This window comes from Gastrolobium bilobum, unplaced genomic scaffold (genome assembly GCF_033153095.1).
Source record: "Gastrolobium bilobum isolate Gb01-03AN ecotype WA unplaced genomic scaffold, APGP_CSIRO_Gbil_v1 utg1764, whole genome shotgun sequence".
In the NCBI taxonomy this organism is placed as follows: domain Eukaryota; kingdom Viridiplantae; phylum Streptophyta; class Magnoliopsida; order Fabales; family Fabaceae; genus Gastrolobium; species Gastrolobium bilobum.
This window is the reverse complement of record NW_026898969.1, coordinates 28,273-54,767: the sequence shown is the minus strand read 5'-3', so window position 1 is coordinate 54,767 and position 26,495 is coordinate 28,273. Positions and strand designations below refer to the sequence as shown.

At 34.9% G+C, this 26,495-nt stretch overlaps 3 protein-coding genes across 3 annotated transcripts; all 3 read left to right on the top strand.

Moving 5' to 3' along the window:
- Positions 1-5,728: 5,728 nt before the first annotated feature.
- LOC133285929 (LEAF RUST 10 DISEASE-RESISTANCE LOCUS RECEPTOR-LIKE PROTEIN KINASE-like 2.4) lies at positions 5,729-10,558 on the top strand. Its single transcript, XM_061483243.1, has 4 exons — positions 5,729-6,632; positions 7,320-7,358; positions 8,683-8,706; positions 9,254-10,558. Exons 1-4 carry the CDS (start codon positions 5,810-5,812, stop codon positions 10,498-10,500), a joined length of 2,133 nt encoding a protein of 710 aa, XP_061339227.1. The 5' UTR covers positions 5,729-5,809; the 3' UTR covers positions 10,501-10,558.
- Positions 10,559-21,175: 10,617 nt separating this feature from the next.
- On the top strand, positions 21,176-22,616 carry LOC133285932 (uncharacterized). Its single transcript, XM_061483248.1, has 2 exons — positions 21,176-21,989; positions 22,567-22,616. Exons 1-2 carry the CDS (start codon positions 21,176-21,178, stop codon positions 22,614-22,616), a joined length of 864 nt encoding a protein of 287 aa, XP_061339232.1.
- A 1,712-nt stretch (positions 22,617-24,328) lies between these two features.
- Positions 24,329-25,339, top strand: LOC133285931 (rust resistance kinase Lr10-like). The gene has a single exon (XM_061483247.1). It carries the CDS (start codon positions 24,344-24,346, stop codon positions 25,337-25,339), a length of 996 nt encoding a protein of 331 aa, XP_061339231.1. The 5' UTR covers positions 24,329-24,343.
- The last annotated feature ends 1,156 nt before the right edge of the window (positions 25,340-26,495 follow it).

Here is a 26,495-nt window from a genome sequence, read left to right as displayed (position 1 = left end):
CTGAGACAGTATATGATGGAGTAAAGAATGTTGCATTGTCTACATTGATGGGCATTAATGGTACTGTATATATTTGAACTGTTTGAACCAATTCTCATTAGAGCAGCTGTAACTGGTGGAGGTCTAAAATGTTTTTTATTTTAATCTCTAACATACGCTTGATCCGAAAGCGCTTTGCGCTTGAAGTGTGAACAATGAGGGTGTCAAGAATTAAGTTTGCATTGTTATATGCTGAGTTTGTTTTATTAATATCAATGAAGGGAGGATTGATAAGTTTATATATTCAATTTTTTTGTGTAATTTTTTTTTCTTATTGGACGGTCGGAGACTTTGATAGAGCAATGTCATTATATGTATGACATATGATTTAATACTATAGGAATAAATTGAGCTGATATTGATTGATATGATTTGGTATTTCCTCAGGTGTTGAATTTTGAGATTGGAACATCAAATATTACCTTTTCGTTCCTTGAAGATCTTTGGATTCAGATCAAGTGTGTCATGCTTTTAAGATGGAGATATCTGTATATTGTGTCTACTTAGTAATTTACCCTAGTGTTGTATATTCTGGCAGCCGTTCAGAAGAAGCAGGAGCTAGCTGAGCAGATCAAGGATATCTCAAAAAATATAGAGGTTGTATGCACTCATTCTTGTATTGAATCAGCTACTGACAATGTCATGATCCTCTTTTAACTTTTTTTCTTTTCTTTTTCTTCCTGTCTTTCAAGAACCAGTGATTTTGGTATTCTTGCTACATTGCTGAAGATAATAAAGTCCTGATCCTCTTTGCCAAAGATGCTCGTGGAAGTGTATGTAAATTATTTTGTAGTTGGTTTTGGATTTTATCTCATGATATCAAGCTGCTATGTAATGGCTTCTTCCAGTTTGTTTGGTGAACAGAAAACGAGATTAGAATATTAGTCATCTTTTATGATACTATGTCACATCATATCAGTTTGCTTTTATTTTAAATTATTGAAGGCTATAACAATATGATATAGTTTTTAATTTTGGCCTGCATGAGTAGTTTTTAATTTCATTTATACATCTCTTTGATCTTTTTATCTTTGAAAACCAAGTTCTATTTAGATATGTATTCAAATATTTGGAATGAATTTTTTTTTATCCTTTTGAATCTACCTGGATTTTTTAACATAAATGTAAAATTTTAAATGATTTTTTTTTTAATTTTCAACAAATTTGTGGGGGTTTTAAACCTCCAGAAACTAAAATATTTGTGGGGGTCTGGAGCCTCCAAAAAATATTTCAACAAATTGTGGCATTGCACAAAAAACCCCCACAAAATATGTTGTGGCGTAGGCAAAACTGGAGGTCATTGAGGATGCCACAAATGTACTTTGTTGAGGTCAAAGACCCCCACAATATAAAAATATGACCCCCACAAAATGCTTGAATTTTTGTAGTGTATTATCCCATCCGGGTCAAATTTAATAAGGGGGTGTTTGGTTCAAGAGTTCTCAAAATTTCCCCATCTAAGTGCATGTAGCAATCTCCATTCTCCTCGTTTGGTTGAAGGATTCTATTACTTTTAGCCATCAAACACACTTTGCTATCTAAGTACAAAAGCGTGTTCAAAATGGGCAAATTTACTATTGAAGAATGCAACTTTCAACGTGGTATTTTCTGTCAAAACCAGAGAAATGGAAAATTGGGTGCAAACAGTGACATTAATACTCCTCTGTGACCCCAAACCTCGATTACATCTCTGAAAAAAGTTTATTCGATTCGGTGCATTAATATCTTCTTTCCATTAAGACCATCAATGCTCATCTCAGTTACTGGCACCCAAAGAAACACTTGCTTGCTCTTAATGCCACTCATCTTCTTCATCTTGAACTTCTCCATATATGCAGTAACCTCCACTGCATAACTCACCAAGGTCTTGGTACCCTCAAAGAAATGCTCGCTTGGGGACTTTTACTTCATCCACACGAATCCAGTTTCTCTAACTTTGCCGCACTCCACAAGGTCCTGCAATGGAAGGACCCCTTTGGGTAAACCAAGCTCTTTTAAGAGATCTATGGAGTGACAGTAGCATTCTTCAGAGCCATGCACTATCTCTGCCCCTGCACGCTCGTTTATCAGTGTGTTGCTTCTTGCCATTTCAAGAAAACGAAATATATTAATTTGGGACATATCATAATGTAATATATAGCCTCAAAAAATGAGGGTCTTCATGGGAAGGAAAGTTGGTGATGCTGACTTGGGAAACACGAGTGAAAAAAAATGAGAATATTTGATTACATTTATAAACTTCCGTTTGGGTTTGTGTTTATTTTGACATTTTGAAGAAACACGAGTGAAAAAAAATGGCCCTTGGAGATATGTTAACTGACACTTTACCCTGTTCTTCGAAGTATAATGACCCTAACTGGTAAATCTTAGTTAGAGATTTAATTTAAGGATTTAAATGCCATAATTAGATTCAGTGAGCGATTTCGAGTATTTTGACTGTAATCATGACTATGTTATGAACAATGCGTTCTGCCGGAGAATTTACAGTTTTGTGAATTAACCAGTAGAGCTTAAATGAGCCAAATGATTTTAGAAACATAATTTGACAATTCTGACGACAAATATGAGTTCAGAACGAAAAATTGTATAGTTTTGCACTTTCCGTGAAAATCTCATGAATAGTATTTCAACCGGGTATTTTGTACTGCTGTTTAAGCAACCGGTAGAGTTCAGAAACAAATAATTGATGAAATGAGAATAAGAAAGTCCAATATATGCCAAGAAATTCAATATAGGCCCAAAAAAATGATAAGTTTATAAGTGTTAAGTTTCAAAAATAAATAAAGTACAGTTAGTGGTTCACAGTGCATTACGTCAAAAACGGTGCAGAAACCATACTGTGAATTATGAATATTGTTCCTTAGGAAATAAAAATTAATTTAAATGAATTTAAAAAAATAAAAATATATCCGTAGCTTTAAGTTAAGTTCCAGGTCATTTTAAGTAAATTACGCGATAGAAAAATAACCGGATAAAAAGGGCCACATGTGCTCACCTATTAAGTCACTTAAGTCTCATTCCAAACCAATTTCTCTCTCCTCTCCTCACTCTCAAAACCGAGCTGCAGTAGTCATGGGGGAAGGGTAGGGTTTGTCTCTTTCTTTCTTTGATTTCTCCATGGTTAAGCCACCAAATCTTCCACCCAATATACCAATCTCATAGGAAATCATCCAAGGAAGCTATTCCACCCCTCCGTTCGAGCTGATTTCTTGTGTGGAGAGAGATACTTGTCATCTCATTTTTGTGACACTATTCATCAAGGAAGAAAAAGTGCATTTTGAAGGAGCCTTGCTTGGGGATGTGTCTTCTAGGCTTTGGTAGTTGATTAGAGGTAACAAACCTCTATTTCCATGGTAGTGTCTTGATTAATTAAGTTATAAAACTATAAATATGTTTGATGGGAAAGCATTATGTTTTAAAATTTGATTTGATGATGAATCCTTGATATTTTGAATGTAGGAAATGAAAAAGAGCATTGTAGGTATGTAAAAAAATTAGAAAAAAATCATATGTCTTTCCTCTCTATGTTCGGCCTTTGATAGGGTAATAGGATTTATTGTGTAAATTTTAGTTGATGTTTTAAGAGGGGTTTTATGTGTGCAAGTAAGTGGAATTTGGATGAGTTAGTAAGAATGTTAAATTGGAAAGAAAATCCTTAGAAACATACCCTTGATGTTTCGGCCTTGAAGGATTTGGAGGGTTTGAGATTCCAAAAATTTAATTGGAACTTGGTAGAGATATAATTATGTATGTGGAGTTATTAAATTAAGTGAAAGAAATGAAATAAAAAAAAACCTTGGTTTCCTCTTTATGGGTTTTGGCCTTATAGGGTGAAAATAAGGATGATGAAATTATGATGTATTTTGTTAAGGGTTGAGTTCAACACATGAGATTGTGTATTGACATAGTATTGGCTAAAATGTAAAGAAATGAAAATAAGCGATAAAATGTATGCTTGATGAAAGGATCATGGCATAGTATCATTTTGTTGATGTGATTCTAAATTCTTCTCTAGATGTGCCTAGGGATTGAAAAGGAGTGGAATTCTATTGAAGCGATATAATTAACTTGTGCAACAAGTAAGGGTATTAGTAAAGCTTCAAGAGGTAAGCTCTATGTTTAAGGAGTCTTTTCCTGCTTGAGTGCTCCTCCATGGTTAGTGAACTATGGTTGGACTGTATGACTGTTATTTAGATGCTTTGTATAGATGCATTCATATAGAGTTATTTGATAACATGATATGTTTTGCTCTGATATGACTTCTGTAATATGATTTCTGTAACAATATCTGGCCATTGATTGTATAGTACCCGGATGTCCGCTTTGGGGTCCTCCCTTGGGAATGACAGCGCACATCTCTTATATGATATGGATATATGCTCTATTCTGTTATGATATCTGTTATATGTTGTATTTGTATACTCTGTATCTGACTTTCATGCAGGAGTGAGCCAGGGGTATCGAGAATTCTCTATAAACCTGGAGCTTACTGAGATTTGTAATCTCACCCCTCGTTGGGGCCATATTTTCAGGTGCCCAGATTCCCGGTGAGACCTCTCTAGTCAGGGACGCGACCCGTGGCTGAGGATTTTGGACGGATTGGATTTTGAGTAGCAGTAGGCTACTTCTATTTTGGAGTATAGTGCTTTCATTTAGTATTTCAGTATTTTGTGGATCATGATGTGAGATCCTTTATTTTGTATATGGCCTGTATATGTTTTGTACATGTCTGTCAGTTTGATGCATGTACATTTGAGTATTCAGGCACGTTATATGATGATGTAGTATTCAGTTATGTTTATGTATTGGATTGCATGCTGTTAGATTAGCGGCACTGAGCCAAGTTATGCATACGCCCATGGATGGGTATCTGATTATATTTGCATGACTGGTACTTCTGGATTGATGTGTTGTATAAACTTTTTATCAGGAAATGCTTCTGAGTGGGATTGAAAAATCCCCAGTTGTCCGATTTATAGAGGAAACTCTGTCCGATTTTCGTTTACGTCGAATGAGAATTAAAAAGAAAAAGAAAAAGTTAGCTCGTATTTTCGTAATTTAAGTCTTCCGTTGTTTCTGTTTATATCATATGCATGTTAATTGAACCGGCTCGAGACGGGGATGTTACACGAAGCACGTTCTGTTGGCTTAGCTGGTTGAAAACAGACTGCCGTGAATAGATCTACCGCGTCGGAGAAGTTGGTGGTTTGAAGACCTGTTGATTTGGTTACTTTCATAAATTTTATAAAAAAAGGTTACTTTCGTAAATTTCATCCATTTCTCCATTAAATTTTTATTTTCAACCAAACATACACTCAGCATATTTAACTCAATTTCTCCACTAATATTTTACGGAACCAAACATTTTTTTTTACATTTTCCTACCAAATTCACTTTCCAACCATTTCCCTAGTATTCAAAAAAATTTCTCCTCAACCAAATGTCTCCTAACACTATTTTTTATGATGGAATCTATTTATTTTTATATGAATATAGTAAAAAAAAACAAAATCAGCAATTAAAGCTGAAATATTTTCACAATAAATATGTATGAATTTTATTACTCATAAATAAGTGGTTGGAATTCTTTAAGACACCAACGCTTAAAAGTCAACATTTTGAGATCTAGACTTATACATCAATTTCCGTCCAAGAAAAATATCTTATCTTCAAAGTTGCGTAGACCATTTCGAAATGTCAATAATTATTTTCAGCTTTCCACCATAGCCAAGAGAGAGAGAGAGAAGCAAAGAACACAACCCAGGTAACAATGGAAAGGAGAGCAATATCCTCAGTAGCTACTATTCTTCTCCTATTCTTACAAACTTGTCCAGCTTCCTCTGTCTTACCCATCCACCATTGTCCTGCTTCCTCCTGTGGCAATACTCCCAACATAAGTTACCCATTTCGACTCTCAAGTGACCCACCCAACTGCGGCGACAAGAGGTACGAACTAGATTGCGAGAACAACGCAACAATGTTAAATTTGTTTTCAGGGAAGTATTATGTACATGAAATCGATTACAAGAGATACACAATCAGAGTGAGTGACAGGGGTGTTGTGGAGGACACTACTTGCTCCTTTATCCCCCGCTATTTCTTATATTCTCTCAATTTCAGTCAAAATATCATTGGTCCTGGAACAGATCTGCTAAATTTGGAGCCGTTTGATGTTCCGACAATAGCGTACTTCAACTGTACCAATCCAATCACTGACGATCCTCGATATGTGAAGGTGGATACCACTCGTTGTGGCTCGAGTGGGCATATCTATACTGTTCTGAAAGATTCATCAAATGATTTTAGCGTGATGGATATCAAAGTTGGGTGCCAACTGAAGGTGGCTACTTTTGGAAATTGGGGGACAACGAAAGACCACAAAAATAAGAAAAATGTTTCCTATGATGACATCCACAACATGCTGGCTTATGGATTTGGGCTGTCTTGGTTATATGTTATTTGTCAAGATGAATGCGGAGAGGGTAAGGGTTGCAGTGTTATCAATGAATCCAGTAGTCAAATCCAATGTGATCAGCAAAACTGTCGTTATATCTACGGGAGTAACGGGACGAATGAAGTCACCTATGATTGCGGTAACAAGAACATAATATTTTTTTTATAACAGCACATAATTTCGCTAACGCTCATTTATGTTTTTTATAGCTTTCTAGGTTTTTTTTGTTTTGAGCACTTTCTATTTTATTTATTCTACTAGATGATCAATATTTATACATTTGTCTTTTGTCAAAGAGTAATGTTATTTTTCTCGTAAAATTAATAATTGTTTACGCATATGAATTAAAATGATTTTCAATTCTTAAAATATTAATGCAAGATTTGTTTAAAATATAATGTGCCAAAATTAAGACTTGTACAACTTAAAATTTATTGTTTCCTATATAAAGGTACGGGTTTAATGTTTAAGTTATCTCCTGCTCGCATAAAAAATAATCCCAAAAAGTACTACTATTTTATTTAGTAACACCATCATAGTTAATTTGTGTTTTATATATATAGAAGTTTGTGTTTTACACCAATTATATTATAATTTAATTATGTGTTCTTATATCGTTAAAAAAAAGGTATAACTTTCTTAAGTAATTAATATTTAAATAAAAGTTTTTAAACAACATGGAAAAATAACATTAAAAGATAATTTATAAAAATTGTTTATGCATTTTTTTTAGTAAATAATTGTTTGTGCATTTAACATCCTATAAAATTCTTTTTATAAATCTTCTTTTAGTTCCCTAAAGTATTTTTTCAATCTTTTCTTTTAGGTGTTTCAGGATTATTAAGCATACTTAGCACTGTTATAGGTGAGAATTCCATTCTTTTCTTCATTCTTCTTTTTTTTCTGCGATATATATATATATATATATATATATATATGGGTAATATAGTTCTTCTGTCGCTGCAGATGGGAAAAAGTGCAGCAACACTTATTTTTCTCAGGATACGCGTGCGGATCCTGATGTTTTTTTTTTTTAGGCCAGGATACGACAACGTATCCTAATGTTAAAAATTTGCTATAACTTTTCTCATCAGCAGTGAAAGGAGAACCGACGAACCCTATATATATATATTGCAATATGATTTGTAAAGTGACTGCGTGTAAGGGTTAGTGCGGTAAAAAAAACTATAACTATGTATTACGGGTAGTACATAGTTATAATATTAAAGTTATTTTTTCAGGAATATAACTAGGAATATGTTATTCTACCTACCATTTTTTCTGCCTACCTTTGCCTACCACCTTCCAACACCGTTAGATCATAATCTCAAGAAGAGAGAGAAAGATAAATGTTAGTTAAGATTCTGATCTAATGATGTTTTAGAGTGGTAGGCAAAAGTAGGCAGAAAAAATGGTAGGTAGAATAATCTATCCCATATAACTATGTACAACAGATAGTCATGATATTAAAGCTGTTTTTATTTTTCTCTCTCTCTCCTCAATTACTTTTAAGAGGCTTGTCGGGTGACATAGGAGAAAAAAAAATAACTTTAATATTATAACTATGTACTACCCGTAGTAGGGATAGGTTATTCTACCTATCATCTTTTCTGTCTATCTTTGCCTATCACTCTTCAATACCGTTACATCAGAATCTAAAGAGGAGAGAGAAAGATAAATGTTAATTAAGATTCTAATCTAATGGTCCTTTAGAGTGGTAGGCAAAGGTAGGCACAAAAAATGGTAAGTAGAATAACATATACCCTGTAGTATATAGTTATAATTTTTTGACCGCAACAAACCTTATATACAATGACATGATACATCATTTTTCATATATATATATATATATATATATATATATATATATATATACACATATATATATATATATATATATAAAGGTTCTTTTGACTCCAGAGTAAGAATTTTAATTCTTACTCTCCATCTCAGCCGTTGATGGACGGAAATCAACGGTTGTCATTTATAGTATAATTAATAATTAATTAATTATTATAACTTCATAAACTATAACTGTTGAATGGACGCAAATGAACGGCTAGTATAAGTCTTACTCTGGAGTCAAATGATCTCTCTCCATATATATATATATATATATATATATATATATATATATATATATATATATGTTGACATAAATTTGTTGACATCTGAAACATTTCTTACAGGTTACTGCATTGGTGTTTATAAAGGTAAGATTTTATTCCGTCTCATGTATTTTACTTTCTACAATGTTATTTTTACATTGATAATATCATTTAATATTTTCTTATCGAGATTATTCTCAGCCAAATCCACAAATATATGAAAATCTGATGTACAAAAATAGACCAATGGTCATACATAAATAGAGAACTTCTTGTTATGGTGCTTTTCGATTGTGAAATTTTTTTGTTATGAAAAAAAATTATGGCTCGTTTCATTTGAATTTTAAAAGGGACATCTTTGAGAAGTATTTACGAATGTTTCATTTTGTTTTTTATTCTTATTTTCTGAGTTTATATAAAAAATGCATGTGTTAAATTTTATTATACTTTTAATCTTACATACGTACAACAGTTTCACAATAATTCTACCCGTCACTTGCAAATGATATGTAACTTTTAACACTCTATTTATTCACATTTAGTTGTTATAAACTGTAAATATTTCGTTAGAAAAATTGGGATGGCAAAACAAATAACATGAGAATAGCCATAATAAGTTCTGGGGTATACATACCCCCACCCACGCCTGCAGGAATAATGCAAATTTTTGGCGTGAATAGAGCTCGGAGCTACGATGGAATTGATGTTGAGATCGGAAAAGTCACGGGAAGGTATGTCCTACCATACTTTGTTGTGAGATTTGTATTGGGTGTCGTAGCTTTCATTGTACTGTTAATCTACAAATGGGGAAGAAGACATACATCAAACTATGAAAATATCGAAGATTTTCTGCAAGAAAATACCTTCATGCCAATAAGGTACTCATACAAAGAAATAAAGCAGATGACTAGAGGCTTTAAGGAAAAGCTGGGCCAAGGTGGGTTTGGCATGGTGTATAAAGGAAAGCTACGAAGTGGGCCACTTGTAGCTGTAAAGATGTTGAGTAAATCAAACGCTAATGGGCAAGAATTCATAAGTGAAGTCGCAACCATAGGAAGGATACACCATGCCAATGTGGTTCGACTAATTGGATTTTGTGTTGAGGCATCAAAACGTGCTCTTGTTTATGAATTCATGCCCAATGGCTCTCTTGATAGACATATTTTCTCGAAAGAGGATAGTATTTCTTTATCTTACGAGCAAATATACGAGATTTCTCTTGGAGTGGCTCGTGGTATTGCTTATCTGCATCAAGGCTGTGACATGCAAATTTTGCATTTTGATATCAAGCCCCATAACATCCTTCTTGACGACAACTTTATCCCTAAGGTTTCAGACTTTGGCCTTGCAAAGCTTTATCCTATTGACAAAAGTATTGTGACTTTGACAGCAGCAAGGGGAACAATTGGATACATGGCTCCTGAATTATTCTACCATAATCTTGGGGGAGTATCTTACAAAGCTGATGTCTATAGCTTTGGAATGCTTTTGATGGAAATGGCAAGCAGGAGAAAAAACTTGAACAAAGAAGCAGAGCATTCAAGCGAGCTTTTCTTCCCTCTTTGGATTTATGATCAATTGAGCAGAGAAAATGAGTTGGAAATGGAAGATATTACCGAGGAAAAGAATGATGAGGCAAAGAAGATGTTCATAGTTGCATTATGGTGTATACAGTTAAAACCAAGCGATCGTCCCTCTATGAACAAAATAGTAGAGATGCTGGAAGGAGAACTTGAGAGTATTGATATGCCACCAAAACCTTCCCTATATCCACACGAAGTGATTCAAGAGAATCTCACTACCAACTCAGACCAAACGCTATCCGATGATTCTATTGGTTCTACAAGTTATCTTGAGGAAAGCTCTGTTAATACTTTAGAGAAGTATTCTGCTTCATAATTGTAATGAATTTCGTTTTACAGTTAATTTTCTTGCAAAATGCATAATTTAAATTCTTGGTTACTTCAGTTGAGATTTTATGTTGAGATGTGAACATGCACCAAACACAACCTTGATGTGCACAAAACATGTGACTTTCCAGTCCCAAAAAAAAGAAAAAAAGAAAGAAGAAAACTTGCGATTTTTCTTTATTCTTGCAGGTTATTTAGCATTTCACTTTCCTTTTATTAGTGCAGAACGATATAGAGAGGGAAGGGTTGTTACAGTCTAATGCCAGAGCATTTAGGATTTACTTTTAGATGGCTTAACAATAAAAGACCACTAATAGAAACCGAAATTAAAACATTTTTGTCAACATTGTTGGATCTTACTAGATTAATCTATGGTGTCCAGTTTTTTTACTTTAAGATTGGCCTTTATCATGCACTTATTCTTATATTTGCATAGCAACACCCCCCCACCCCCCCTCTTTATGGGTAATATATTTAGGAAAATATTATTCTTATGCAACATAAGATAACATCTCCTTCCTACACACTCATTAATTTCCGTGTAGTTTATTTTTTATTTTTTATTTTTATAAGTAAGTGGACCCCACCCATGATTGTGTCTACAGTAGGAGATAACTACTCTCCTACAACATGAGATTACTAAACCCCTTATATTTTTTATGTAACAGGAAAATAAAAGAATTTCATGCACATACAACAATAGATGTGGGGCCTGTTAATTTTTGTTTTTCTCTTCTTTTTTTTAAATACAAGGAAAATGGAAACAGCAACAGAAACAACAGAAAGAAATTAAAGGGAAGTCAATCTGGAAGTAGAGACTCCCGAGAAGGGGGGAGTTCAAAAATAATCGTATCCCAGGTGTGGATATCATAGTGGGCAGCCAACCAATTTGCTACCTCATTCCCTTCCCTGTGAATGTGAGAAATTTTGACAGACCAATCCCTGTTGATGGTATTGATAATTCTATTTACCAGGGGAAACATGGGGTGGCTTGAGTGACAATCTGATGAGATTAGATTAATAGCAATCAGGGAGTCGACCTCCAGCCACAGCTTCCTAAAGTTCCTATTCCAGGCCAGGTCTAGTCCAACCAAAATACCCCAAAGCTCAGCCAACAGAGGAGTGCATGTGCCTAAGAACTTGTTAAAGCCAAGGATCCATCTTCCATCTGCACCTCGCAAGACACCACTACAGCTAATATTACCGTCCAGTAAAGCACAAGCCCCATCAGTATTCAGCTTGGACCAACCATCATCAGGAAATTTCCAGATTATAGAGATTTCCTTCCTTGGTTTATTGATCAGCCCAGCGGTTTGAAGGAGGTGATCATCATTCTTAAACCCACAACAGACCGCAGAGGCTCTTTGCACAAGGCCAAATGGTGAGTTTCTTTTCCCATTAAAAACCCATTTGTTTCTTTCTTGCCATAAGGACCAGAAGACGATGCCAAAGAGAGAGCTCCAATCGGTTAGATCACTAAGATTGGAGTGGTTCGACAAGTTGGAAAAGAGCCAGTCATTGAAATTTCCGGAGAAGAAATCTATCTTATGATGCTGGGCAAGTAGGATATTCCACACTTGTCCGGTAAAGGGGCAGTTTCTGAAAATATGGAGACAATCCTCGATAGGGAAGTGGCATCTCGAGCAGTGAGCTTCAAGGGACATATGCCTTTTGACTCTTTGATCGTTGGAGAGAAATTTATCACCCAAGAGAAGCCAGAGGAAGGTAGCAACTCTAGGAGGGCCTCTCCACTTTTTTAGAATGCATGCCGAAGGGGGATTAAGTCTGGATTCAAAATTACACAGAAAGTTATAAGCTGATTTTACTGAGAATAAGCCGTCCACAGAGGGTTCCCAGATAACACGATTAGCACCATCAGGGGGAGTGGGGGACTCAAAGCAGCAATACGATTGCAAGTAGCACTCGGAAGAAGCCTGAGAGGATGTTCCAGTTCCATTGCCCTTCAGGGGTGACAAAGTGAGACACGGAGTAGTTGAGGAGATCTTCGGAAATGTCAATGGTAGCCAAGGTTTTCAGCGGCCCAACATCCTTAAGCCAATTGTCAGTCCAGAACTTGGCCGTGGCACCATTGCCAAGAAAGATCCTTGAGCCATCCGTAATATGGTTCCACGAATGCTGGACACCCTTCCAAAGATTGGACCGAATTCTGGAGCTGCCAACCGAAGGAATTAGGTCATTTCCCACTTTGTATTTCCCTCTCAACACTTGGACCCAAAGAGAATCTTTCTTGGTCAGGATACCATGTCCTATCTTCATAAGCATGGCATTGTTGAAAGCACGTATCCTTTTAAAGCCGAGACCACCTTTTTCTTTGGGGGAGCAAACCACGTCCCAGTTGACAAGAAGAACCTTGCGCCTCGAGGGAGATGATCCCCAAACAAATTGTCACATTGCTTTCTCAATGTCATCACAAACAGAAAAGGGAAGCAGTGCAGATTGCATCGAGTAGGACGGAAGGGCAGCCAAGACAGAGTTAGTAAGAGTGACCCTTCCAGCCAGGGAAAGGGATGATTGGTGCCAAGCACTCAGTCTCAAGTTGACCCTGTGGAGAACATGAGAGAAAGAGTCTATGTTGACCCTTGTGTGGTTGAGGTGAACTCCAAAATACTTACCAAGGTCATATGTCATCCTGAATTCGAGGCAGTCGCTAATTTGCTGGCCTCTAGGACCACACACATTTTTAGAGAAACAAACTTTAGTCTTCTCTTTGCTGACCCTCTGATCCGAAGATAAACAGAAAGTTTTAAGAACTTGGTTGACGATATGAGCCTGGGCTAAGGAAGTTTCAGAAAACAGAAGAATGTCGTCAGCAAAAAACAAATGAGAGAGGGCAGGACCGTTCTTACTAAGGCGAATCGGTTTCCATGCTCCTACTTGAAGGGCAGTTTGGATAAGATAGGAGAGTCTTTCCATGCAGAGAATGAAGATGTAAGGAAAAATCGGATCTCCTTATCTAAGGCCACTAGAAGGAGTAAAATTTCTGGTCTTCCTACCATTCCAATTTTCCAAAGGATGTTGAGGGAGGAAGTAGAGATGCACATCATGATCAACTCGACAATGTTGTCAGGGAGACCAGCCTCTCGTATAGTATCTTGAATAAAGCTCCAGCTTAGACGATCAAAAGCTTTTTCATGGTCGATGTTTATTGCCATCCAGTCCTTGGTGCCCTTCTTGAGTTTCATTGAGTGAATGACTTCTTGGGCCACCACGATATTATCGGTGCAATTGCGACCTTGAACGAAGCTGCTTTGAGTAGGAGAAATTAGCTTTTGCATGAACTTTAATCTTCCAGATAAGAGCTTCGTGATAACTTTGTAAGAGACATTGCATAAGCTAATCGGCCTGAAATCGTTGATAGAAATCGGATGGTCAATTTTGGGGATTAGTGAAATTAGAGTTTGGTTAATTTCCTTCACTCTGTGTGGAGAGGTGAAGATGTCTAGGATCAAGTTGGTTAGAGAAGTCCCAATTGTATGCCATTGGCTCTGATAGAAGGCTGCATGGAGACCATCAGAGCCCGGGGCTTTTAATTTGCCCATTGCAAACACAGTATTTCGAATTTCCTCGGGGGAAGAGGTGAGCTTAACTCCAGCAGAAGAGCCTCTTCCAGAGATGGAAAAACACTAGAAATTGGGTAACTAGCATCGTCTGAGTTTTCAGCAGTGAAAAGTTTGACAAAAAAGGAAGAAGCATGGACAACGATGTCCTTTAGGTCTGTCAGCCAATTACCTTGGTCGTCCTTCAGAGTGATGATGCTATTCCTTCTTCTCCTGGCGGTAGCAGCTGAGTGAAAGAATCTTGTATTCTTGTCACCAAACTGGAAGCAATTGCATCTTGCTCTTTGGTACCACGTTAGCTCCTAAAAATGAAGGATATGTATCTTGCTTGCTGTCTGTGTAGGAAAACTTTTTGTTTTCTTGTTACATGACAAATATATTACCTTTTTTTATTAGTGACTATATTACATTCTACTCAAGGAATAAAATTAGTCATCCCGTCCAAACCAAGAATCTATAGGCTATTTCGAATTTCGTAAAGTCTAGAATAATACAGTCTAACTTGAAGAGCTATTTTAGGCAAAATGAGCTATTCCTAATTTAAATTGACAGTTCAAATTACAAGGATGGAATAATGATTTCTTTTTCTGCTCGACAAAATTTCTAGAATTGTGAATACCTGAAATGAGTGTGTCTGAGCGCGCATCAAAACCCCAAGCTCAAGGACCTCAGACCTTATGCCCTTATTTATAGGCTATAGTGATAACTCCTTGGGATATTTAAGTGTGACAATGGTATCGCAGTGGAGTTCGAAGTCGATTAACCATATGTTTGCTAAAGATTTTCTTAAAGGGAAGGATAATGATATGGGATTTCACATTAAAAGGAATAATTGTTGGGATATGTGATAGAATCTTATAATTGATAGAAATTTAAATGAATAACATATAAGTGACCATATATTTAAGGAGAATATATATGTCATGTACCAGGATAATAAATGTTTTTCCTGGACAAATAGATTTTAATAGGCCCTACCATAAAAGAAAAATAAAAAACAAAGGAAATATTTACACGCTTATCGATGAGTCAGTAGAAAATTTGTTTTCTATCATGTTACATAACGTATGTATTTCCCTATATTTAATATGTTAAGGTTTTAGGTTAAGAATTTGTACGGAGTCCACTTGTTATTGGTGGTATAGCTTTGCTCATTTATAGTGTTTTCCCCTATCATGAGCTCTTGTCCCGCCTAAGTCTAGAATCAAAGTATTTGGATATGAGATATTTAGGCTTTGATTGGGAGTTTGAAGGGAAAAGGAAAGAAACAAATTCAAGGAAGACGGAGGGGAAAGAAGGGGAGGAAAATGAAGGATATTATTGCCTCCCCTTGTTTGGGAGTTAAAACCCTCCAAATTGGGGGAAACTCTAATTTTAAGAACAAGAAGCATTTTAGAGGGTTTAGTAAAAATTCTTAAATCCTTCTCCTCACATCCTTCCTTAAGTAAAAATCCTTAAATCCTTAAACTCATTTACTGTCTAACAAACTCATCTTTGTGTGGCTAAGATAATTGGATTTACTGATGTAAAAATTTCAAAAACAAGCATCTAAACAAAATTTCTTTTTTTCCCCGCACAGTCATTTTGAAAAATATGGTGAGATAATAGATTTATACATGCCAAAGGTATTATCCTCCCTTTGATAGTCATACATGTAAAATCAATATGCAGTTGGTATGCATTTATGTGTACTGTGTGGATTTACAAATAACACATTGTTGATTGCAGTTTGTATTTATATGGCTTGACTGCACATTTATGCATGGTATATACATGCTTATTTATTTGACACATTTGTTTATAGATTTTTTATCATTTATTTCCAATAGGAGCAAGGATCAAAAGTGCATCGCATAATGGATTTTACCACTTTTGCAAGTGCAAGTTGGACCGTCTTCATTATTACCTTGATGTCAATTAAGCACAACTTCAAAAAATTTCTTCTTCACGTATTGCGTGATTATCTGAATTTGATTGGCTATTGTCATATACTACATGTACAAAAATCTGGAGTTAGGTACCTCATAATGTTGATTGTTTATTTAAATAAAATACAGTGATATACTTTTGTAATTTATGTTAACTTTTACGAGACAAACAAATCAATTTTTTTTCTCTGTGCAACGCACTTGTAATATGTTGGGCTTGGCCAATTCACAAGTGCTGCATTTGAAATCAACATTATTAAAATGGGAAAACAACCGAGGAAATAACTTTTTCAGATAACTAAAGGAAAGGTGACCAAGTCTTCGATGCCATAGCAAAATGGTAGCACGGGACTGTTCTGGACCGATTGTTGCACATATAGTAGCCAAAGAAGGATGACTAGGAACATAGACCTCTAAGAAGTAAAGTTGGCCACGTCTAACACCATAACCAAGAGTAGTACGAGTGGGGATGTCCTGAAAAACACAACGAGAGGGAAAAAAGGTTACTGAATAGTTAAGCTTTGACGTTAATTAGCTCACAGAGAGTAAATTGTATTCAAGAGAGGGTACAACCAACACAGAGTCTAGAAATAAGTTATCAGAAAGGGTTAAGGATCCTTGACCAGTAATTTTTGAGGTACCCTCATTGGCAGTGGAAATAACAGATTGGGAAGAATTACAAAGATTGAACAACTAGGAAGAATCTTTAATCATATGATCAGAAGCACCTGTGTCAATTATCCAAATATAATTCCTAGACAATGTATAGAAAGCAAGAGACTTACCCAAAATGCCGAATTGAGTAAAATTGGCAGCTGGGACAATAGCATCTCTAGCGGAGACAATGGTCATGGCTTTGACAAGCATTTTCTTCCGGGGACGTTTATTGAAATTCAGAGGAGTTGAAGATTCAGAGGAGATTTTGGGATTGTTCATGGGAAAATAGAAATTCGAAATGGGTAACAGAAAAAAAAATTCAAGTTAGGCAAATTGAAAAATACGATGTGAGAGGTTTAATGAAAATAGGTTATTGGATCAGAAATGCTCTGATACCATGTCAAAACAATGGTGCTATATTATGAATATATCTTCGTATTTATTCTTCCTCTACTGGGGTAATTATATACATAAATGAGGACTCCTGGTCCATTACAAATTAGCCGTCAATCAGCTATAAATAAGGAAATGAAATAACCTGTTACTATTTCTATTTACTACAAATCTCTTATGATTATGTCAATCAACTGCAAATAAGAAAATTAATCTATTTAATACAAATCTCCTATGATTATGTCAATCAACTGCAAATAAGAAAATTAATCTATTTAATACAAATCTCCTATGATTATGTAACTGTGTAATCAATGATTAAAATTTCAACAATTGTACAACTCAACAAATATTATCTCATTTCAACAGTTATGAATTAACCCCTTCAACCTTGACTTTGTGTTCACACTTAAGCCAACTTGAAATGTTTCCTGGAAAATAGTTTATCATTGCCACTTTGTGTTCACACTTAAGCAGAATGGGTTTTACACTTTTGCAAGTGCAGGTGCAGGCTTCATCGTTGCTTAAATTTGTGTAAATAATTGTTTAATAGCGTCTCATTATTTTTTGTACGTTACATAATACAATTACATGTTTTGTCCTACAAAATTTTATTTAACATTTCTATTTAAAAAAGAATTATCTTACTATTTTGTGCTAGTTTTGAACTTCAAAAGGCACGACATTCACGCTGGCTTCATCGATGCTTAATTTTTTGTAAATAATTTTTTAATAGTGTAACACCCCGTGTATACTCGGTTTGTTATCATATTACCGTATTAAGCGCAACTTTATTAAATGCGGAAGCTAACTTTTTCTTTTCAATTATGACGTCATTATTATTAACCAAGTTGATTACTTAATCCATTTTCAAAACATTGCATGTATGTACACTGCAGTAAAAGCTATCTGAAATACCTCATATATAAATGTGTATCTAGTCACAGAATCACAACACGAAGTCCGAACAAAATCTTGATTCATTATACAACATGAGTCTTAATAAACAAAGCATAATCAATGTGGCATGGACAATCTTCATGCTCACCAAATAAGGCAACAAAGTCCAACAAAGTATCAGCTCAAATAACATATAATGACAATATAACATAAATTAGCATCCAAGCATATTAGCATAAACATGCATACATCAGTCAACTAAGCTCTGGCCTCCTGCCGCCGAGGTATCAACCTTCGAGGTACCTGAACCTGAAAATGTGCCCCAAACGTGGGGTGAGATCTCTAAAAAAAAATTTCAGTAAGACAAGGGGTCCTTAATGATCTCTTCACCCCAAACTCACTTACATGTGCAATATAAGTTCAAAAGAAGTTTAACAGTATAAGTTCCAAAACGGTGCAATGCAGCATATAGTCATGTCATGTGTGTCAAAATCCTACTGGTCAGAGAACATGTAGAAATTACATACGTCTACAATCTACAATAGTACAAGACACTACTTGTACCCACCCACAGAATCACCATTTTGTATGACGCTACATACTCAGGCTTACCGCCTAGGTGGAACAATACATACATATCATAAGGCACTTGCACTTAACAGTTCAATAACATTTCATAAAAGCACATCATGCATATAAACCATCCCTCCATGAGGTACGGTGGAACAAATAATGAGCAAAATCGAGAACACGAAAACTTACCTTGCAAGCTAACTATTCAACTCAAGAGTCCAACCCAATCCAAGGTCCACAAACAACACTCTCACAGTGTGTTTATATCAGCAATCATATCAACATTCATAATCTAAAATTTTATGACATAAAGACAACGTTTCCTTTTACGTTTCATGCCATTAGGCTTATCCTAAAGCCATAAGCCCTTAATCTAAGTGATTCTGACTTGGTTCAATTGTTACAGAGGTTCAACTTAACCAATCATGGGTCTATAAACCCAATATACCATTCTGTATGAACAGAACAGTGACCAACTTGCACTTTCCCATAATATCCGGATATATGTCGGGGCTATATCCGGATATCCATATCCCGATATCATATCCGGATATCCATATCCAGATATCACAAGTCCCATATCCGGATATTCATATCCGGATATCCATATCCGGATATCATATCCGGATATCATATCCGCGATAGAATGCAGTTTTGCATTTTCGCAAAGATATCTCTTCAAGGTTCCATTTTTAACACTACTATACGTCCAAGAATCCATTTTTAGACACATTAAGGACAGTGATCATGTTGGTTACTTATCATCTCTTTTTACATACCAAGACTCAACTTTTATCAAAGAAAACTCATGAACAAGGTTCAAGGACATACCCCAAAGCTCAAAACAGAAAAAGGGTGCTCTTGGAGCTCTATATGCAGCTCCCATGGTTCTGACTTCAAAGAGCACGAAAATGAGCATCAAGGTTGGTCTTTTTTCAACAAAAATGGCTTCTTGAGACAACTCAAGCAAGGAAAATGGCTCTCACCACCACACTAAAAAGGTCAACCTCTACCACCACAAAACAGAGACCAAAACTCGTAAAACCAAGGCTTCTCTCCCACCCAAGTCTCTCCAACACACAACCATGGTGTTGTGATAAAGAAACAATGAAGAAAGGTAGTCACTTTGGAGGTTTCTATGGAGAAGATGAAGGTGGCAAGGTGGAGGAAGGTGGCGACAGCTCACTTTGGTAAGTTACATGATACAATTACATGTTTTGTCCTACAAATTTTTATTTAACATTTCTATTTAAAATTTGCATTAACTTTCTGCGTGAATGTCGTAGACTTTTCAAGTTCAAAAAATAGTACAAAATAACAAGATAATTCTTTTTTATTTCATATATTTCTCAAGTAATAGATTTGCTTTTTTATTTTTTGTTCTTTCATGTTTAAAGCTCCACCATTGTACCGTTCAGAGCTTGATAGCAACATGAAGGTGTTGATTTATCGGTGCGATGATTAATTAACTAACGACGGCTGACAACAATTTCATTTTTTTTCCTCCGGATATCGCACGGATAACTCACTAGTTTTATGAATTATGCATAAAAATAATATTATTTCATCTAAAATAATACAAAATTAAATTATTTAAAATGACCAACATTTTTTTCGTTAAATCATTAATAAAATTGTAGTTTAATCGAAATAACTATCATTTTCCCATATAAAATTCGATTCGCGCGTGGCCTCGTGGGCTTTCCTTTCTCCACGCCGTTCAAGATTGACCAGTTCATGTACAACTGGAATCATGAGGCATCCATACTTCCAAAATTATTTTCTTAAGCGACCATAGTCAAGATTGTAGTACTTTGTCAGATTTGTTTATGTATTTAAATAAAACAAAACGTGACAATAGTAACAAAATTTAGGCTAACACATAAGGAGAGGAGAAGAGCCTTCGTGCATCGGGAACATTAAATTTTAAGTGGTCCAAATCAAAAGAATGTGATAATTAATCAGAAAAGAGGTGAGAGAAGAGAGTAAACAAATTTTTTTATACAAGTGTCAATATCTCCCTGAAAGAAACATATAGGGGTACGACCACTAAAAAATTTTCCCAAGGAAAGAGCGCAGTTGATTTCAGATTCGAGTCACAGGCATTTATCTATAAATATTTTTATTTGATTGATGACTTGTAATAATTTTTTGTATCCAAGCCAACAATGAAAACGCTAAAGCCAATTAGTCAGTCAAGCAAGTGGGGGCGCTGATGAAGGTACAGTATGTATAAATTCCAAAAGTGAACCAATAATAAATTCCAAAATGCTTTCAATAATGTTAAGTGTGAACGCTTTCTCTGTACGGGTCGACCCAGTTCAAATACCTACTTTGTGAGTGTCTGGGGAAGGGAATATTTTGGGCAGTCTTTCCCCTGCTTTTTGCAGAGAGGCTGATTCGAACCCGCGACCTGACACACCACGGCAAGCAAATTTACCGCTGAGCCAAGCCGGCCCTTCGAACGCCTTCTCTGTCATAAAAAATAATTTGGCGTGATTTATTTCTTTCTATTTTTTTTGTATTTATTTTTAATGCTCCCAGACAGTGTGAAAGTATCATTCAGTTGGTCAAATGAAACGAGAAAGTTACCCATAAATGCAAGACAGAAGCAAAGAACTTGATCCAGACAAAGATGAAAAGGAGAGGAATATCTTCTGCAGCTATCGTTCTTTTCGTATTCCTACAATCTTTTTGTAATGCCTTATCCATCCACGATTGTCCTGCTTCCTCCTGTGGCAATATTCCCAACATAAGTTATCCATTTCGACTCTCAGGTGACCCACCACACTGCGGCAACAAGAGGTACGAACTAGTTTGCCAGAAGAACAACGCAACAATTTTAGCTCTGCTTTCAGGAAAATACCATGTACACGAAATCGATTACAAAAGACGTAAAATCCGAGTGAGTGACGCAGGGGTTACGGAGGACACTAGTTGCTCCTTCATCCCCCGCTATTTCTTAGGTTCCACCAATCTCACTGACGATACTGCTCATATAATAAATCCGCTGAGTTTGGCCCCGTTTGATGATCGTGGAATAGCAGCATACTTCAACTGTAGCAATCCAATCACTAATGATCCTCGATATGTGAAGGTGGATACAACTCGTTGTGGCTCTGGAGGGCACATCTATGCTGTCCTGAAGAAAGATTCATCAAGTGATTTTCGTGTGATGGACATCAAGATTGGGTGCCAACTGAAGGTGGCTACTTTTGCAAATTGGGCGACAAAGAAAGACCACAATAATAAGAAAAACGATTCCTATGATGACATCCACAACATGCTGGCCTATGGATTTTGGCTGTCTTGGTTACATGTTCTTTGTGATGAACAATGCGCAAAGTGGATGATTTGCCGTCCTATCAATGACTCAAGTATCGAATGTGACCGTCCAAGCTGTTTTTCTCTCTTAGCCTTAGGGTCGAAGCGAGTCACCTACGGTTGCGGTAACAAGCACATAATTTCGTTCACGCTCATTTATATATGTTTTAATATCTTTCTAATTTTTGTCTTCGAGCATTTTCTATTTATATTTACTTTTTATTTTGGTAAAAGAGCATTTTCTATTTTATTTATGCTACCAGATGATCAATAATTATACATTTGTCTTTTTTTTTTGGTAAATATAAACATTTGTCTTTTTTTTAATGAGTAATGTTATTTTTCTCAGAAAAGATAATAATTATTTACACAAAAAACATGTTTTATAGCTCATGTAACTCTCGTCCGTATTCTTTATTCTTTTTTTTTTTTTTAAATATTTCTCTGCATCAATTATACGGATTTTTCTTTGGTTTTGTCGTACTCCTCTTCTCTTAAATGAGAAATTTTTATTTCATTAAAACCAAGACCTCAAATCCCAACTTTTTATCCTTTGTAGAAGGAACGTATGTGCTATGGGAGACCCCAAAATATGTTCCAATTATACACCTTTTTATGCGAGCCAAATGTGAATTTATTTATTTATTTTTAAACAAGAGAAAATGTAAATTCTTTTTATGTGCTACAGTTATTGTATGTTAGTTATTGGGAAAGAAAACTCTTCCCATGTCAAGCCACTGAGTTTGGTTTAATAGTGAGGGATTTGAATAGGTTGTATTAAGTTGTAAGTTGATTTTTCACTTGTAAAAACACAAAAAAAAAAAAAAAAAATCTTTTCACATGTCACTTCCTAAACACTTACATGGAAATAATTGTTTCACATATTTCTTTTCATCTTTTAATACATCATGATTTTTTGTATATGAATTACAATGATTTTCCTTTCTTATTTAGGAAAGAGTGATGGAAAAAATTGGCAGAGACATAAAATTATTAATTAAATCTCACCTAAAATCTTAAGATGTTGAATTGAAGTCGCATTGAATATGATATCAGAGTTGAGTAAGCAAGTGCTCATGAGTTTGTTATTATTTCAAAATTATCAGCATAGAATTTCAATTCAAGTTTGTCAGCTGAATTTCCCTACTGCAACTTTATTCAGTAACAAAATTATATTCTAAGTTAATTTGTGTTTTGTATAAACGTTTATGATTGACAGTACTCATAATATTGTAATTTAATTATCTGTCATTATATTGTTTCAAACAGTCTAATCAAAGTTTTTAAACACATGCAAATGTGATTTAGAACAATACTATATATATATATGATCATATAAAATTCTTTTTATAAAACTTCATTTAGTTCTCTAATTTTTTTTTTCATTCTATTCTTTTCTTTTAGTTGATCTGTCATTGGACATCATACTTGGCATTATAAGTAAGAAATCTATCCTTTCTTCCATTAATCTGTTTTCAGTTATTTTTGTTTATATATATATATATATATATATATATATATATGGGTCAGAGTTATTTTACACCAGTATAAGTTACATTCTCAATCTTGACCATTGATCTCACTTATATCTAAGGGCTCTAATTTTTTAGTAATGTGAGCCATTGAATACAAGTGGATCAATGGTCAAGATTGAGTCTAAAACTTCTAACTCTTACACTGGTGTAAGAACATCCTGCCTTTATATTATATATATATATATATATATATATATATATATATATATATATATATATAATGTCTTTTTCAATTTGTTGATATCACAAAGATTTTTTACAGGTTCATACATCGTAAGTGTTTATGAAGGTAACGTTTTATTCCTCTGGCATGTATTTTCCTTTCTATATTTTCTCATTGACTATATATCATTTAATATAGTCTTATCAAGATTAATCCCAGCAAATTCAACAAATATATGAAAAATTTATTAAAAAATTAAACCAATGTTTATGCGTAAAGAGATAAATTCTAGTTATGGTACTCTTCCAGATTGAAAATTTTATTATTAGATGCATTAGAATGTAAATTTAATGGTTTTACAATAATTCTACCCGACACTTTCGAGTGAAATGTAACTTTTAACAGTTTTGTTGTTCACATTTAATTGTAATAACCTGTAACTATTTCGTTAGAAAAGTTGGCATGGCAAAGCATATAATCAGAATAACCGATAATCAGTTCTGGGGTGATATACGCTCCCACCCATGCAGGACTTACGCAAATTTTTGGCGTGAATGTTGATGTCAGCTACGATGGAATTGAAGAAGTTGACATAGGAAGAGGCACGGGAAGGTATGTCTTACCATACTTTATTGTCAGATTTGTATTGGTCGTACCTTTCATTGTACTGTTGATCTATAAATGGGGAAGAAGACATTTATCAAGCTACGAAAATATCGAAGCTTTTCTGCAAGAAAATACCTTCATGCCAATAAGGTACTCATACAAAGAAATAAAGCAGATGACTAAAGGTTTTGAAGAAAAGCTGGGTCAAGGAGGGTTCGGTATGGTGTATAAAGGAAAGCTACGTAGTGGTCCATTTGTTGCCATAAAGATGTTGAATAAATCAAAGGCTAATGGGCAAGAATTCATCAGTGAAATCGCAACCATAGGAAGAATACACCATGCCAATGTGGTTCGACTAATTGGATTTTGTGTTGAGGCATCAAAACGTGCTCTTGTTTATGAATTCATGCCCAATGGCTCTCTTGATAGACATATTTTCTCTAAAGAGGATAGTATTTCTTTATCTTACGAGCAAATATACGAGATTTCTCTTGGAGTGGCTCGTGCTATTGCTTATCTGCATCAAGGTTGTGACGTGCAGATTTTACATTTTGATATCAAGCCCCATAACATCCTTCTTGACGAGAACTTTACCCCTAAGGTTTCAGACTTTGGCCTCGCAAAGCTTTATCCAATAGACAAAAGTATTGTGACTTTGACAGCAGCAAGGGGAACAATTGGATACATGGCCCCTGAATTATTCTACCATAATATTGGGGGAGTTTCGTACAAGGCTGACGTCTATAGCTTTGGAATGCTTTTGATGGAAATGGCAAGCAGGAGAAAAAACTTGAACAAAGAAGCAGAGCATTCAAGTGAGCTTTTCTTTCCTCTTTGGATTCATGATCAATTGAGCAGAGAAAATGAGTTGGGAATGGAAGATATTACCGAGGAAAAGAATGATAAGGCAAAGAAGATGTTCGTAGTTGCGTTATGGTGTATACAGTTAAAACCAAGTGATCGTCCTTCAATGAACAAAGTAGTAGAGATGCTGGAAGGAGAAATTGAGGGCATTGATATGCCACCAAAACCTTCCCTATATCCAGATGAAATGATTCAAGAGGATATCACAACCAACTCAGACCAAACTCTATCAGATGATTCTATTGGTTCTACAAGTTATCTTGAGGAAAGTTATGTTCATACTTTATACAAGTATTCTGCTTCATAATTGTAATGAATTTCGTTTTACATTTTCTTGCCAAATGCACTATATATGAATTCACGGTTACTTTCGTTAAGATTTTATCTATGGATTTGAACATGCACCAAACACAACCTTGATGTACCTAACAAATATCGATTTCGATTAATATTTTAATTAACAAACAATTTTTTTTTTCAAGTCTCTGCTCAAATCTCACAACCTCTTCCTTGTTTCCATTATTCAATTTTTATTTTTGTTTCAAATCATCTACCGGTATGTGAGCTGGATTCACAATATTAGATTTCAAAGTTGCTTTGTTCCGGGCTAGCCCTTTCTTCTACCAAAATATTATCAACACTCTTATTTATTTTGATATCAATAACTTAATAAATTTTATTACATTAGTAATCTCATAAAATATCAATTTCATTAAGAAATTTTAGTTTGATTGAAATAACTATCAATTCAAGTGAACTCCAAAAAAATTCACAAGGGGATTTGGGGCTTTTCATTTCTCCACTCCTTTCGAGATTGAACAGTTATTGTACAGCTGGAAGCATGTGGAGGCGTCCATACTTCTAAAGTGAATTATTTTTATGGAAAAAATATTTGTACTCTTAAATTACATAACTTGTGTCATTTCACTTTCATCAAAAGGTGAGATCAACATCTTTATATTTTTTTTTGTCCACACTCTCTCTTTTCTTTTATCTATCTTTTTCTCTCACTTGAAATAATATAATTTTACATCTTCTAAAATGATACATATTTTTTCCTATTTTCATAAGGGGGCAGATTATATTTACAAACTTTTTTGTTTACAAACTCTTACAAACTACACTAAGTAGACCGGTCATATTTTAATCATGCAGTGTACGATCGATCGTATTTAGTGTAATTTGCAAAAAAAAGTTGATAAACGGATCCTATCACTTTCATAAATACGACCATAGTCAATATTGTAGCAATTTGACGGATTTGTTTCGGTATTAGAATAAAATACAACGCGACAAAAAAATAGCTAAATTTAGGCTACCATAGAAAGAAAGCGCGCAGTTAATTCATTAAATTGTCAGATTCGAGGCATAAACATTTAATTAATCAATATTTTTATTCTATTGACGACTTGTAATATTTTTTGCATGCGAGAGATGGACATATGGGAATATAGGAAATTGAA